The sequence below is a fragment of the Gigantopelta aegis genome, chromosome 4, assembly GCF_016097555.1.
Source record: "Gigantopelta aegis isolate Gae_Host chromosome 4, Gae_host_genome, whole genome shotgun sequence".
In the NCBI taxonomy this organism is placed as follows: Eukaryota; Metazoa; Mollusca; class Gastropoda; order Neomphalida; family Peltospiridae; genus Gigantopelta; species Gigantopelta aegis.
This window is the reverse complement of record NC_054702.1, coordinates 10,094,975-10,111,647: the sequence shown is the minus strand read 5'-3', so window position 1 is coordinate 10,111,647 and position 16,673 is coordinate 10,094,975. Positions and strand designations below refer to the sequence as shown.

Sequence of the window (16,673 nt, the reverse complement as noted above, 5' to 3'; positions counted from 1 at the left end):
TTGTTTAACGACACCAATAAAGCACATTGATTTCATAATCAATGGCTATTGGATGTCAAACGTTTAGAATTTTTGACATAATATAGTCTTAGAGAGGAAACCCGCTACATTTTTGCATTAGTAGCAAGGGATCTTTTATACGCACCATCCCACAGACAGGATATCACCTACCACGGCCTTTGATGTACACTAAGCACGAAGGATGTACAATCTAGAAAGTGGCAATCCTAGTCGTGGTGCACTGGCTGGAACGAGAAATAGCCCAGTGGGCACACTGTCGGGGATTGATCCCAGACTGACCGCACACCAGGTGATAGCACTAGGCTACATCCTGCCCTGTAGATGGGAATCGATTCAAAACTGACCGCATCATGCGAACACTCTACCTCTGGGCTACGTACCACCCCTACTCGTGAAAGATGAACATATCCTGCCTAAAATTAGAATCTAACACCATTCCGGAGAGGTATTTAGCACAATAGTATCAAAAGCCAAGTGGCGAACAAATAATCACGTGATAGACCCAAACTAGCCCTAGTTTTAAAGGAGCTAAGGTGTTGTTAAAGAAATATTAATTTGTTAATAAAACCAAGCAAATGCATTTCACCAAGAAATACCAACTTGTGTTTATTAGTATCGTATATCTTAGTATAAGAAGGTATTTCAACTGTTTACCACCTCGGTGGACCACAACTGGTCAAAGACCGTGGTATGTGCTTTTGTGGGAAAGTGCATATAAAAGATCCCTTACTACTAATGGAAAAATATAGCGGGTTTCCTATCTAAGACTCTGTGTCAGATTTACCAAATGTTTGACATCCAATAGCCGATGATTAATTAATCAATGTGCTCTAGTAGTGTCGTTAAACAAAACAAACTACATCAGAGTTACCAAATGTTTGACATCCAATAGCCGATGATTAATTAATTAATTAATGTGCTCTAGTGGTGTCGTTAAACAAAACAAACTTTTGTTCAACTGTTTACAACTAATCTAATTTTTGTACTTCATTATTTCAGATTCAGTGGCTGAATGACTACCATAAACGAACCGAGGACGAAATTGGACCACTGCTAGCCGGAACGCCGGCTTATGATTGGATGAAATCGAAAACGAAACCATACGTACGTCCCACTTCCGGCTGCAGCCTACTTAGCCAATCAACACTGACTGTTCTTTTAATTGCCGCTGTAGGAAATATGGCATCCATGTTCAGCTGAACATCTGTATTGACCACAAACAATAATATTTGTTATCTAACTCAGATATCTCATATCTAACTTGAATCATATCTTTTTGTTTCTTCTCATGAAAAAAAGGAGATAGTTTAAAACTAGTTTGATAAATATTTACAGTGATGTCCTAACTTAGATGATATCTTATTGTTTCTTTTCATGAAAACAAGATATAGTTTTAAACTAGTTTGATAGATATTTACCAGGCTGTACTAACTTGAATCATACATTATTGTTTCTTGTCATGAAAGAATGAGATAGTTTTAAATTAATTTGATAGGTATTTACAGGACTGTATTAACTTGAATCATATCGTATTGCTTCTTGTCATGAAAGAAAGAGATAGTTTTAAACTAGTTTGATAGATATATTTACAGTGATGTACTAACTTTGATGATATCTTATTGTTTCTTTTCGTGAAAAAAGAGATAGTTTTAAACTAGTTTGATAGATATTTACCGTGCTGCACTAACTTGAATCATATCTTATTGTTTCTTGTCATGAAAGAAAGATATAGTTTTAAACTAGTTTGATAGATATTTACAGGACTGTATTAACATGGATCATATCGTATTGCTTCTTCTCATGAAAGAAAGAGATGGTATATAACTAGTTCGATAGATACTTACAGGGCTGTATTAACTTGGATCATATCGTATTGCTTCTTGTCATGAAAGAAAGAGATAGTTTTAAACTAGTTTGATAGATATATTTACAGTGATGTACTAACTTTGATGATATCTTATTGTTTCTTTTCGTGAAAAAAGAGTTAGTTTTAAACTAGTTTGATAGATATTTACCGTGCTGCACTAACTTGAATCATATCTTATTGTTTCTTGTCATGAAAGAAAGATATAGTTTTAAACTAGTTTGATAGATATTTACAGGACTGTATTAACATGGATCATATCGTATTGCTTCTTCTCATGAAAGAAAGAGATGGTATATAACTAGTTCGATAGATACTTACAGGGCTGTATTAACTTGGATCATATCGTATTGCTTCTTGTCATGAAAGAAAGAGATAGTTTTAAACTAGTTTGATAGATATATTTACAGTGATGTACTAACTTTGATGATATCTTATTGTTTCTTTTCGTGAAAAAAGAGTTAGTTTTAAACTAGTTTGATAGATATTTACCGTGCTGCACTAACTTGAATCATATCTTATTGTTTCTTGTCATGAAAGAAAGATATAGTTTTAAACTAGTTCGATAGATACTTACAGGGCTGTGGTTAGTTTGAAACAACTTAAGATAGGTTAAACACGGCAAAACACGGTAATAGTAGACAGGGGCCGCGCGGACAAACCGACAGACAAAGCAATTCTTTATTTAGTCTCACCTTGAGTACGGATTAAAAATATAGGCCAATGGCCATAATATAATAATATGACGGTAAAATCACAGAAGCGACTTCTGTGGAGTTATGAGAGATTTTAGAACTAATAAAAGACTCAGAAATATAACAAACAGTTTAGCATTTAAAAAATATAAAATTACAAACAAAAAATAAACAATAACGCCATGTACGTATCTATATATGTAGATGTAGAATTGTTTATATATGGAGAGGTAGAACTGTTCACATATGAGCACTACCGGTGCACTTTAAAATGATGTTAAATTTTAACATTATGTCTGTACTTACGATGTTGATACATTTCAAAATGACATTTGTACAGCATTTTAATGTGTACGATGGTGTGTAAAATTTAATTTTAACACACATACATGTACACAAATGCGCGCGCGCACACAAACACACACACACACACACACGTGTATATATATATATATATATATATATATATATATATATATATATATATATATATATATCCATATAAGAGTTCATGTTATCCAGTGCTGGCACATACACGGTATCATGTATCGCACGGATGCACGCACGCACGTGTTTTAATTAAGTTTCAACTTTCAAAAGTTATCTCAGCAATGAAAACAAGAGAAAAAATGTCGATTGACATTATATCGATATATTGTCATTCTCATAGCCAAGACTACTTTAATATTAAAAAATATTACTTTATTATTAATACATTTAAGAAAGTACTTGTTTGACACAACGTGTATAGGCTAAGTCTTGAATCAAAGTATTTGATCACACCAATATGATTTCACGTGACAGTCAGAATTTTATCTCATATTATTGAAGCCACATGATAGGTCAGAAACATGACCAATTATTCTAAAATTCCAAAATCGGACCTGACTAAGCCAAATCTTGCTGTGATAAAACGAAAATCTTAAAACTGCAAAAACAGCAAAAACAACGTCTACACCCAAGGTCGTTTGGCGGACCCGGGTATAGTGGCAGTGTACCCGCATGACCCCTAATCGTTTCTGATTGTAAATATATATTTTTTTCTGGTGATTATTATGTAGATTTTACACCGAGTGTATTGCATAGCCATTCATTATTTATATTGTAGACATACGTATAATGAGATTCATAAACAGATGAATGAAAACATATTTTACTGCTCAAAGAACAAAAAAGATTGGACACAAGTTTGCTAACTTAACAACCCTATCATATATGCATACTATATTTGTTGAGACAATATTACGTAATTGTATATTTACAACTCCATTTAAATAGTATAGATATGTAACTTAGGAAAAGAAGAAACTATGTACAAAATAGTATTAGAAAAGAAAGTGTGATGCAAAAAGACATAAATGATATTGTACGTGTAGTCTAACACTCGTTACCTAACTAAAAATGAACACGCATGGCAATTCAAATGTCATTTATAAATATATGAGTTGAATATGTTTGTTGCATCTTTTCTTATTCACGGCATACTAGAAACTAAACGAATTTGAATGTTGTCAAATGATATGTATTTAATTTAATTAGTCTATTCATATAATTTTAAAAAACCTTTTTTTATATACAAAATAAATGTTTCCAATTTGTATTTTTGTCTTATTATTGTGTTTCAAACCTCGATACAGGCACGTGTGCAGGGGGAGGGGTTTGGGGGTCGAAACCCCACCCTGTATAAGCAAATTTTCTTTTCTTTAAATATATTTTAATATATGGCTCGACCCCCTATAAACGTCGCTCGTCAGTCTAAACTTCAAGTTAAACTTCCTACACACGCGGCAGTCAGCTGTCAAGGTGAATGATGCACATGTATTATATGAACTGATGCTACACAATTATTCATATATATACCCGAGGTCAAAAAGATACCATCTGTGGTAAGGCCAGCCTCGATGGTGTTGTGGTTAAGCCATTGGACATAAAGACGGTAGGTACAGGGTTCGCAGTCCGGTACCGGCTCCCACCCAGAGCGAATTTTAACGACTCAATAGGTAGGTGTAAGACCACTACACCCTCTTCTTTCTAACCACTAATAACTAACCCACTGTCCTGAACAGACAGCCCAGATAGTTGAGGTGTGTAGGCCTACCTAGGACAGCGTGCTTGAACCTTAATTGGATATAAGCACGAAAATAAGTTGAAATAAATAATTAAATCTGTGGTAAGGGCTTCGAGTTGCGCAAGGTTGAGATTCAAGCCCTTTCTGCCATCTCGTTTGAAACATAGTGACTCGGCGCCACATCAGACGAGTGATGGTCGCGGTAGGGCAAGAATGTTCTGTCGTTATTAAAGGCTCATGCTGTGTCTAGTATTATGTGGTACTCCGAGTACTCGGCCGTCCGAGATCTAGACGGACATTTGGATGCGAGAGCGATTATAACGTCCAACTGTCCGTCTAGCTCTCCAACGGCAGAGTACTCGGGCTAAGTATTATGGTGCGTGCCACTGCATATACTAACAATCACGTACGTATACATATACACATAAAATATACAAACACGAGAGCACACCCGCCCCCCCCCCGACCCCAAAACCCCCCACGAAACCCGTACCATCCTACCAACCGACCAAGAAACAAGTAAAGAACTAACAACAGCAACAACGATTCTTTTTTTTATTGTTGTTTTTCTAAATACCATCTCACCCTTTCTTTTCTCGGTTTTAAAGTCAATTGCATTTTTTTTCCGATCTGGCATCTTTGAGAGGTTAGTGGTGGGACATATCTGAGTGGTAAAGCACTCGAACTACGTTGGATCCTAGCCCATTTGGATACTTCTTGTTCAAGCCAGTGCTCCACAACCGACTGCTACCCAGACCAAAAGTTTGTTCTGCTTAACGACACCATTAGAGCACATTTATTTATTAATCATCAGCTATTAGATGTAAAACATTGGGTAATTTTGACATATAGTCTTAGAGAGGAAACCAGCTACATTTTGTTTTATTTGTAGCAAACTATCTTTTATATATGTACAGCTTCCCAGACAGGATAGCACATACCACGGCCTTTGATATCCCAATTGTGGTGCACTGGAACGAGAAATAGCCCAATAGGCTCACCGACGAGGATCGATCCCTAACCAACCGCGCATCAAGCGAGAACTTTACCACTGGGCTACGCCCCCCCACACCCATTACCCAGACCACTACACCGACGTCTCTCTCATTAACCACGACTAACACACTGTCGTGTACACACAGCTGCGGTGTGTACCCAGGACAGCGCAGTTGGTAAAGCGGACGCCTAGGGTGCTTTGGTCGTAGGATCACTCCACCTTCGATGTCTCGAAAACTTCGATCTCTCGATCTGAAGCGACGGTCCCGGCCGAGCTGCTATACAAACTAGTAATAACGTCCTTCGAAGCTCAAACTTCGAAAACTCGATAAACTCGATCTCTTGACCTAATTCTTTGGTCCCGCCATAAAGATTTAATAGAGTATGCACCTTTAAAACTCGACGCGTGTGGATTGATCACACACATGTACAGTGAAACATGGTTAATTTGTGGATGGGGATGGGAACTCTTTTAACGTGCCCATATCCACTGAAGGTTCAGGCACGCCCATCCATGACTTAGCCACTGACCTCGCCAGTGGCCAGTTCCGGGGCGGGAAGGGAAAGGGGAGTTGTGAGTAAATTTTGTAATTTAAAAAGGGGGAGCATGGGAGGTTAATAAAATGTAGTAAGCGCCTCAAAAGTAATAGGCTATTATTAACATAGAAATTAGTTGTCTCTATGTTCAGTCGGGCTGGTCTAAAAATTATTAAAATAATTCCCTTACACACCCGTTGGTGAGAAAATCATTCGTTATTTTTGTTAACACAGTTGTTTACACACATATGTATTTTAACAATTCCAAGACATACGACTGGCTGGTCCTAGGTGATGACCAGGTCACCAATGCCATACATCCAATGAAAAAGCAGCACGGTCGAAATCATTACACTGTAACGTATAGTTAACATGGCAATCATGTGTCTGTGACTCGTAAGTTAGCTACACGTGAAGGGGCTGCAAATAACTTTTAGTCGAAAAAGATGTTAAAATTTGCTTAAAACGTGTTTTTTGAGGATATATAAGAAATAGAATAATACATAAGTTCGTGTCCATTTATCTTACAACCGCTTTTGCTCGTTAGATACATTTTAAAACAACTCGTTGTGAGATAAATAGTATCTAACGGCCACTCATATTATGTATATCCAATATTTACTTAATTACTATAATATATCTATTTAAGCCCTGGGTGGTTAATTTGTTGAATGTGACGCAAACGTGACATGTTTTTATTACCTTTGGGCAGTGGACACTTCACGAGAGTGCTATTTATCCAGGCAGTTGTTAAAGGCATATTACCACAGACCATTGACCTATTTAATGGACCAACAAAGTATTACCTCAAATTTGATTTGTCCCTAAAAGTACTTTATTCAACCATCTATATAACCACCATATTTCACTTATTAATGATATTTTCTCTAATTAATTGAATTATGGCGACGGTTCATAATTCAAAAACTATAGTTGCCGATAGGGTTGACACGGATTTCTCTCCATTGTGGCAAAGTTTGGGTGATACAATAGCGAAGTTTGCTATCCCAAAATGAATGTAATTTTGAATTTTTATCAATCTTTAGGTCCTTACATCCGTGGCAATATGCCTTTAATCTCTTTTGTATAATAATTAGGAAAAATAACGCACCCAAGCTTCCAAATAACTGAAGAAGGCTTGAAGTTCAACGCAAATGCCAATACACCATCATCACCTATTTATTTTATCATATCAGTTGAGAGACATTGCTGACGACATTCGGGAAGGAGGGTGGGACGTAAACTGCACAATCAATATTTACCAACAATCATCATTCTGAATATTTCGTAATTCGGTATAAGGATGACCCCACTATTAAGACCAGTTTTAATATGTCCCGCCGATGGTCACACTCGAAGTTTCACCACACACACACACACACACACACACACACACACACACACACACACACACACACACACACACACACACACGTGACAAGTCAACAAGTTGCGGGCGATTCGGTGTCACAGGTTCCAGCAACGGCGTGGGACAATTTGTGAAGCCAGAAAGGATTTAATTATCCCATGCGCCAGTGCGTTAATATCTATGTATGTAACAGTCAACCTCGACACACATACAACATATAGATATTCATACATCAATACATCAATACATACATACATATACTCAAAGGCAAAGGTTATTGTGACATGGATTGTTTGGAGTAATAAATTTGTGAATGGATTTATGGATGTAAACCAGAGAAAATGTGCATGAAACAGCTCAAAGAAATGCAACCAAGCAGTTGTTGCAGCGATTGCATGCTTTGTGCAAGAAACATGAAATATTCGGAAGAAATGCTGTCCAGTGTTGACCATAAAAGGCCAGACATTCAGTCGCAAATCATTGCCACTCTGTGCAGCCTTCAGAAGTCCAGAAGTCAGAAAAACACCATTAGTGAACTGTTTGATGCAATTTCGTCATGCCACGCCTCAGTGAAAATGACAGATGGGCAGTCATAGGATGCTTCAATCTGGGACCCCGCAGCGTGACGTCGCACGTCAATTCAACGTCCACAGAAACACCATATGGCACTTATGGCAACGATATCAACAAAACAACCAGGTCAGAGACCATCCCCGTAGCGGCCGAGTACCCGTGACAACCCCTCGCCAAGATCCGAACAACGCATCTGCGAAACAGGTTCCAGCCAGCAACCCTCACAGCCCGTACCATCCCTTTCTCCAGCGTTTAGTGGCCTCAATGAGACAACGGTGCCAGGCGTGTATCAATGCTCAAGGTGGACACACTCGCTACTGACTGTGTGAACTTCGCTCTGGACCCCCATCTCGTGATGTGGCTCATTTGCATATGGCAGGTGCGCCCTTTTCATGGACTATTGCTCGTTTCCATACCTTCGGACATTTCTCTTTCCATGGTATAACGTTTCATACACGGCAGTAAAACCTTCTCATCAATTATCTTTGTCTTGTGTGTGTCACAATAACTTTTGCCTTTCTGTCTGTCCGTCCGTCTGTATCACCTATAGTTTTCCAGATGTTTTTTAACAATGCGTCGAGATATTGGGCTGACATTTTATGTATAGCTTTATCATGTATTTTTACAGATCAAGTTTAACTTTACCCATTTTTCACAGAGTTATGGCCCCTGAACATAGGAAATATGAAAATTTGTTTTCCTGAATTTGTTTTGTAATACTTGAAGATAGTGAGATGAAATTCTGCACATAGCTCTATCATGTACCATTACGTATCAAGTATGACTTTCACAAAGTTATGGCCCTTGAACTTAGGATATATGAAAACTTATTTTCCCGACCTTTGTTTAAAATGCCTGAAGATATTAATGAAATTTTGTGAAGAACTTTATTATGTGCTATTACAGATCACCATTGGGCTATTTCTCGTTCCAGCCAGTGCACCACGGCTGGTATGTCAGAGGCTGTGGTATGTATTATCCTGTCTGTGGGATGGTGCATATAAAAGATCCCTTGCTGCTGATCGAAAAGAGTAGCCCATGAAGTGGCGACAGCGGGTTTCCTCTCTCAATATTTGTGTGGTCCTTAACCATATGTCTGACGCCATATAACCGTAAATACAATGTGTTGAGTGCGTCATTAAGTAAAACATTTCTTTCTTTGTTACAGATCAAGTTTGACTTTGATGGTGATTTACCCATTTTCACAGAGATATGGCCCTTGAACGTAGAATATAGCGCACATATTAGCATTATCCAACTAACAAACAGCTATATAGGGTTGCTAACGAATCGCTACACACTTTTCAATGGATTACAACTAATACTGTAAGTAGAATGATTGTGAAAAGGTTTCAGGCCAGCTCATTTTCTACGAATGTCTCCGTTCCTTTTGCCCAAATTCGAAGATTTGCTACAGCAATGGATGGACAGTTGCCCCCCTCCCCCACATTCCCGATCTCCTATCTCGTACGCTTATGCTGAAAGAATTGATAAAAAGCTAAAGGTTTTAAGAAAGGTAAAGAAAATCATTAAGACAAATAGATTGAAAAACACCATGAAATCCTTCTTGTGCTAATTCATTAATATAAAATATTTAAAATAGCCGCCATTCTTTTATTTACATAAAGTACAAACAATAATATTTAAATATAGGTTTTCTTCAACAAACATTTCATTTAAATTACCATGGAGCGAATTTCATCTCTATGACTGTGTCAACATGGGGGCGGGAAGTAGCCCAGTGGTACAGGGCTTGCTCGATGCGCGGTCGGTGTGGGATCGATCCCCGTCGGTGGGCCCATTGGGCTATTTCTCGTTCCAGCCAGTGCACCACGACTGGTATATCAAAGGCCGTACTATCCTGTGGGATGGTGCATATAAAAGATTCCTTGCTGCTAATCGAAAAGAGTAGCCCATGAAGTGGCGACAGTGGGATTCCTCTCTCAATATCTGTGTGGTTCTTAACCACAAGTCTGACGACATATAACCGTAAATAAAATATGCTGAGTGCGTCGTTAAATCAAACATTTCTTTCTTTCTTTGTGTCAAAATGACCATATGTTTGACATCCAGTGGTGTCGTTAAACAAAACAAACTTCAATTAAATCATTGTATCTTGTAAAAGTTAAAAAAGGTTTGTTTTATTTAATGACACCACTAGAACACATTGAGTTATTAAACATCGGCTATTGGATGTCAAATATATGGTCATTTTGACACAGTCTTAGATAGGAAACCAGCTACATTTTTCCATTAGTAGCAAAGGATCTTTTATATGCGTCATCCCACAGACAGGATAGCACATACTACGGCCTTTGATATACCAGTCGTGGTCTTGTGAAAGATTTTGATTGCCACAGCTAATGAGAGTAATGACCTCACTGTTTTAACAGTGATTCATGATTTATAACGACCCAGCACGAAAAATACATCGGCTATTGGGTGTCAAACCCGTACGGAAGAAGTAGAAATGATGCATCTGTTCGCGGCGTGGCAGTCATCATACAGAAATAGAAATGATACATCAGTTCGCGGAAAGGCAGTCCTCCTACGGAAAAAGTAGGCATGATGCATCAGTTCGCGGAGTGGCAATCCTATGGAAGAAGTAGGAAGGATGCATCATCTCGGAAGTGGCAGTCCTCATACAGAAATAGACATGATGCAGTCAGTTCGCAGAATAGCAGTCCTCCTACGGAATAAGTAGGAATGATGCATCAGTTCGTGAAGTGGCAGTCCTATGGAAGAATAGGAAGAATCCATCATCCCGGAAGTGGCCGTCCTCATACAGAGGAAGCACCTCACGGAAATTCATGGGGTCATACTTTGGACTTAACCTTGTGCAGATATATGAAGTGAAACATGATTGTTAAGAAAAAGAAAACACAACACAACATAATAAAAACCCCAACAACCCCAGAACAAAACAAAACAAAACAAAACAACAACAACAACAACAGCAAGAACAACAACAACAACAACAACAAACAAACAAACAGAAGAAAACCCCAACCCAGACAGACAAATAAACAATTACCAAATAAGCGATTACCAAAAAATAATGGTCCTCATAAATAACAACCGAAAATTCCCCTCTACAACTGCCACAAATCATAGTCCCAGAATGTTGTCTTATTACTGCTGCACATTTAGACTATACGTTTACCGCACGCTGAGATGCAAAACACCACCAGCTTTATGCATTAACATGCCTCTAAATCCACACTACCTATTGGGCAAACTGTCAGATCCAAAAGGAAGATACATTTTCGCAACACATTTATTAACACATTTCTTTATGAGAGATCCTGAATACCAGTAGTCATAATCTGCAGCACGTAAGATAGAGTGTAGGTTTCTTCTCGAGACCAAGCGCTGCAACTACCGTATGTTAGAACCTAATGACTGCGCTCATAAATGTTCTGATATGATGTTAAACAATGTTAAAAAAATCCTCAAATTGGGGCAAAAAAGATAGAAAATCCGGGAAAAATTAGCTGTCTTGAACACTTTTCACCATGTAGTTCCATCATTCTACCCACAATATTAGTTGTAATCCATGTAAAAATGCGCGATGATTCGTTTGAAACCCTATATAGCTGTTTGGCAGTAATGCTAATATAAATAAATGTTGTTATCCAGATTCGGGCACTTTTATTTAATTCGGGCAAAAATCAGCCTGCCCACCTACAACAATAGGAACCTATAGTCCTGTACGCCTATATCTTAAACAAACATTCCTTTCCTTCATAAATAAACCAGACTGACTCCAACAGTTATAGTTAAAGTGTGTTTGTTTGTTTTGTTTAACGACACCATTGGGGCACATTGATTAATTCCAACAGTTCTAGAGACCGGTCGTAACCATTATTCTGATTAATTTTATTTCTTTTCTTTTTTTTTGCAAATTCAGTATAGAGAAGGGATGGGGAAAAGAACTGTTTTCTGCCTACCTATACTACACAAATATATTGTTATTATTATTATTGTTTAAAGTGGGTGCTGTAAAAAACCCAAACCACCCTAAAAAAAACCCCAAACAACAACAACAAACACAAAAAAAACCCCACCCAACCCTGCACCTTTCCCAAGTTATTGTTTTTATAACTCCTTTAACTTGTTAGTATTTTATTCAAGTTTAAAATCTTTATTGCAACATCAATATGGAAAATAGTGCGGAACAATAGTGAAGAATATCTTACATAAATACATGCACCCAAAAGTCGGAAAACTATATATATATAAATACTTAATTATTTCACTGGTTATTTTCAGGTAAAATATATTTATAAATATTTGTAAACAACAGAATGTTCTATTCACAAGGACCATCAGCAATATGAATAAAAAAATGAAAAGTAAAAATAATAAAAAGAAACAAATTATAGATACAATTATTTTGTTTGTAGTAATAATATATCTCTAAGTATTCTGTTAAGGTTATTTATATCCTAATTGTTCCCAGTTAACACCAACTGTATTAGTTTTAAAGTACTGTGGCGCTTGAAGTAGTATTTAAAAATAAAATGTTAAATAAATGTCTTCCTTGAAGTTTCGTATCGTGGACACTCAAAAATAAAATGAAATTAATCCTCAGTTTGAGTAATATTACAATAACACAGAGTAAATATTTTGTGGCATCTCAATTCTATATGTCATCTCTACCAGCTTTAATATTTAATCCGTGTAAAAATTCTAATTTGAATTATATCTTTATGTAGATTCCGTAGCTTTATTTGCTTTATAAAATATATTTGTAATTTATATTCTTTTATTAAATATTGATATAGTATTCCCTTTGGCGATGCCGTTATTGTATTATAGCAATTTTGATTAAACGCATCACATATTCTTTCTTTAATTATATGATAATAACTGATATGGATATGGGCGGATTTCCATATATAACTTAATCCAAGCGTATCAAGTTCCCGTTTAATATTTTTTAATCAGCCCTCTGCATACTGGTATATTTTCTTATATATATATACTTAGCCAAAATTGTTTAGTAATTTGGTAAATGTGCTTAAACAAAATAAAATTCATGACTTACAAAATAAAATCAGACACTGGATTTAATTGAGGTATCATTTGTCAGTGTATGTAACAGAATATTTTCAATACAAAATGAAATGTGTGAATGTCAAGTCGTTAAATGGTGCTTGGGGGTCCATACACGAAAATCTGAAAATTGTCAGTAAGGTGTCTGAAACCTTGGGCATTGCATGTTGACAGCAGTATAACGTCGGCTCATGCTTCTAATGAGACGGTGATTCATTAAAACATGTTTAAGATTGTAAATGTGTGTGTGTGCGTGTATGTGTGTGTGTGTGTGTGTATGTGTGTGTGTGTATGTGTATGTGTGTGTGTGTGTGTGTGTGTGTGTGTGTGTGTGTATATATATATATATATATATATATATATATATATATATATATATATATATATATATATATATATTAAAATACAAGTACTTGTAATACCACCAAGTTTTATCCAATAATACAAACCATTACACAAATATTCATTACACAAATGTATGTGCACTTTATCGATATCGTGAGCTGAGTGAAAATCCCAGACTTCAGGTCCGTAGCCGAGATTTCTATTGATATATATATATATATATATATTTATTTATTTATCATATAATATCTTACATTTTCAGTGCAATCAAAGTATGTGATATTTTTCAGATCACATACTTTAAGAATTTGATAACTTTGCAAATTAGATGTAAATTAGTCGAGGTCTCGGCACTAGGTTTATTGACATTTAAGCAAACGTACTTGGGTGACACTCCATGATTGACGTATGCATTCATAGTCATCAAATAAAAACATTTCAATGGCAATTTGACACTGAAAGCTGTCCAGCGTTCAGAAAACAAAAAAACGTTAGGCATAACTTTATTTTGATGTAAGGACATCCAAAATGACGTCATTCGAGTTTGACGTCATTTCCATTCAAAAATACACCGGGCCACATATTCTTACGTCATTTGAATATCTAGTAAACGCGGACTGGAATTAAAGTTGCGTGTATTCTTTACAAAAACACGTTGTATCAAGCTTGAGCTTATATGATAAAGAGATTATTACCCTCGTGTATTTCGGTATCGTCAATATCATATATTAGGAATAAAAATAATGTATTATGCTTGCCAGAGACTCGCATAATACAATTTTTATTCCTAATATATGATATTGATGAAACCGAAAAACACTCTGGTAATAACCTACCCCTCTCCCTCTCTCTCTCTCTCTCTCTCTCTCTCTCTCTCTCTCTCTCTTCTCTCTCTCTCTCTCTCTCTCTCTCTCTCTCTCTCTCTCTCTATATATATATATATATATATATATATCAGACACAGCAGGCTGGCATCATATCGTTAAAAAATTCTTATTACAAATAATTGTGATTCAGTATTGGCGTTTAAGCACCTGTTCTGCAAGTCGTTTCTGTGCTCGATTACATTTGCCATTATAACCGTAATAATCCAAGATAATTAAATTCATTGACTATTATATGATCATTTTTCATACAGTTTTCCCCCATTTATAAAAACGTTTTTGAAATTCGTATTAACATTTAGATCCAATTTCTCAGTGTAATTTGCAAGTGCATTTAACATTGATTGTAATCCGAAAGAAGTATAGTATCATCAGCGTACATTATTAGAAATACATGTATATTTAACATTTTTATTTCCACGTGTGGACAGTTGTCTGATACGAACTGCATTTCACAATCGATGATGTTCAAACCAAATAATATTAGTGTCAGCTAGTCCATCATTCTGCCCTTCACATACAGTATTCAAGGAGTGGAAACAACGTTTAAACATGGCCTATACGGTATTCAGGCAGGGGAAACAACGTTTAAACATGGCCTATACAGTATTCAGGGAGGGGAAACAACGTTTAAACATGGCCTATACGGTATTCAGGGAAGGGAAACAACGTTTAAACATGGCCTATACGGTATTCAGGGAGGGGAAACAACGTTTAAACATGGCCTATACGGTATTCAGGGAGGGGAAACAACGTTTAAACACGGCCTATAGAGTATTCAGGGAAGGGAAACAACGTTTAAACATGGCCTATATAGTATTCAGGGAGGGGAAACATCGTTTAAACACGGCCTATACAGTATTCAGGGAGTGGAACAACGTTTAAACATGGCCTATACGGTATTCAGGGAAGGGAAACAACGTTTACACATGGCCTATACAGTATTCAGGGAGGGGAAACAACGTTTAAACACGGCCTATAGAGTATTCGGGGAGGGGAAACAACGTTTAAACACGGCCTATACAGTATTCAGGGATGGGGAAACAACGTTTAAACACGGCCTATACGGTATTCAGGGAGGGGAAACAACGTTTACACATGGCCTATACGGTATTCAGGGAAGGGAAACAACCTTCACACATGGCCTATAGAGTATTCAGGGAGGGGAAACAACGTTTACACATGACCTATAGAGTATTCAGGGAGGCGAAACAACGTTTAAACACGACCTATACAGTATTCAGGGAGGCGAAACAACGTTTAAACACAATCTATACAGTATTCAGGGAGGGAAAACAACGTTTAGACACGACCTATACAGTATTCAGGGAGGCGAAACAACGTTTAAAAACGACCTATACAGTATTCAGGGAGTGGAAACAACGTTTAAACACGACCTATACAAGTATTCAGGGAGGCGAAACCACGTTTAAACACAATCTATACAGTATTCAGGGAGGGAAAACAACGTTTAGACACGACCTATACAGTATTCAGGGAGGCGAAACAACGTTTAAAAACGACCTATACAGTATTCAGGGAGTGGAAACAACGTTTAAACACGACCTATACAGTATTCGGGGAGTGGAAACAACGTTTAGACACGACCTATACAATATTCAGGGAGGGAAAACAACTTTTAAATATGGCCTATACAGTATTCAGGGAGGGAGGGGAAACAACGTTTAAACAAGGCCTATACGGTATTCAGGGAGGGGAAACAACGTTTAAACACGGCCTATACAGTATTCAGGGAGGGAAAACAACGTTTAGACATGGCCTATACAGTATTTAGGGAGGGGAAACAACGTTTAAACACGGCCTATACAGTATTCAGGGAGGGAAAACAACTTTTAAATATGGCCTATACAGTATTCAGGGAGGGGAACAACGTTTGATCTGGGCAAAAAATGTATGCAAGCCTTGTGCTTGAAACATGTATGGGGTACCTGTAAAAAAAAAAAGTACTCGAATTTTGTGCAAAACTAGGGTAGACGCTACTAGTTATCTCAGAAATGAGCAGCTTGACCCCCAATTTTTTTAATTCACTTTAAGGGTGAGGGGTGGTAGTATTTATCTCCATAGTAGCCACATATGTTACTTTTGCCGTATACACCCTATAATCATTACAGCAATTTCCATCTGGAACCCAAAAGCAACCAAGATATTGCGTGTCCCCCACCTTACCCCGAAAAATATATGAAGTCTTTTCATTCCTCTGCTAAAAACTGGGTTTCACAGGGTCGGTGGGTGGAAGGTGGTG

The 16,673-nt window shown here is 37.1% G+C and overlaps 1 protein-coding gene across 1 annotated transcript in view; it reads left to right on the top strand.

Moving 5' to 3' along the window:
- Window positions 1–4,178, top strand: part of LOC121372644 (xaa-Pro aminopeptidase 1-like) — a 53,427-nt gene extending 49,249 nt beyond the window's left edge. The window contains exon 22 of the mRNA XM_041499086.1: window positions 1,021–4,178. Within this exon, the coding sequence (XP_041355020.1) occupies window positions 1,021–1,221 (201 nt within the window). The 3' untranslated portion in view covers window positions 1,222–4,178. The remainder of the gene's footprint in view (window positions 1–1,020) is intronic.
- The last annotated feature ends 12,495 nt before the right edge of the window (window positions 4,179–16,673 follow it).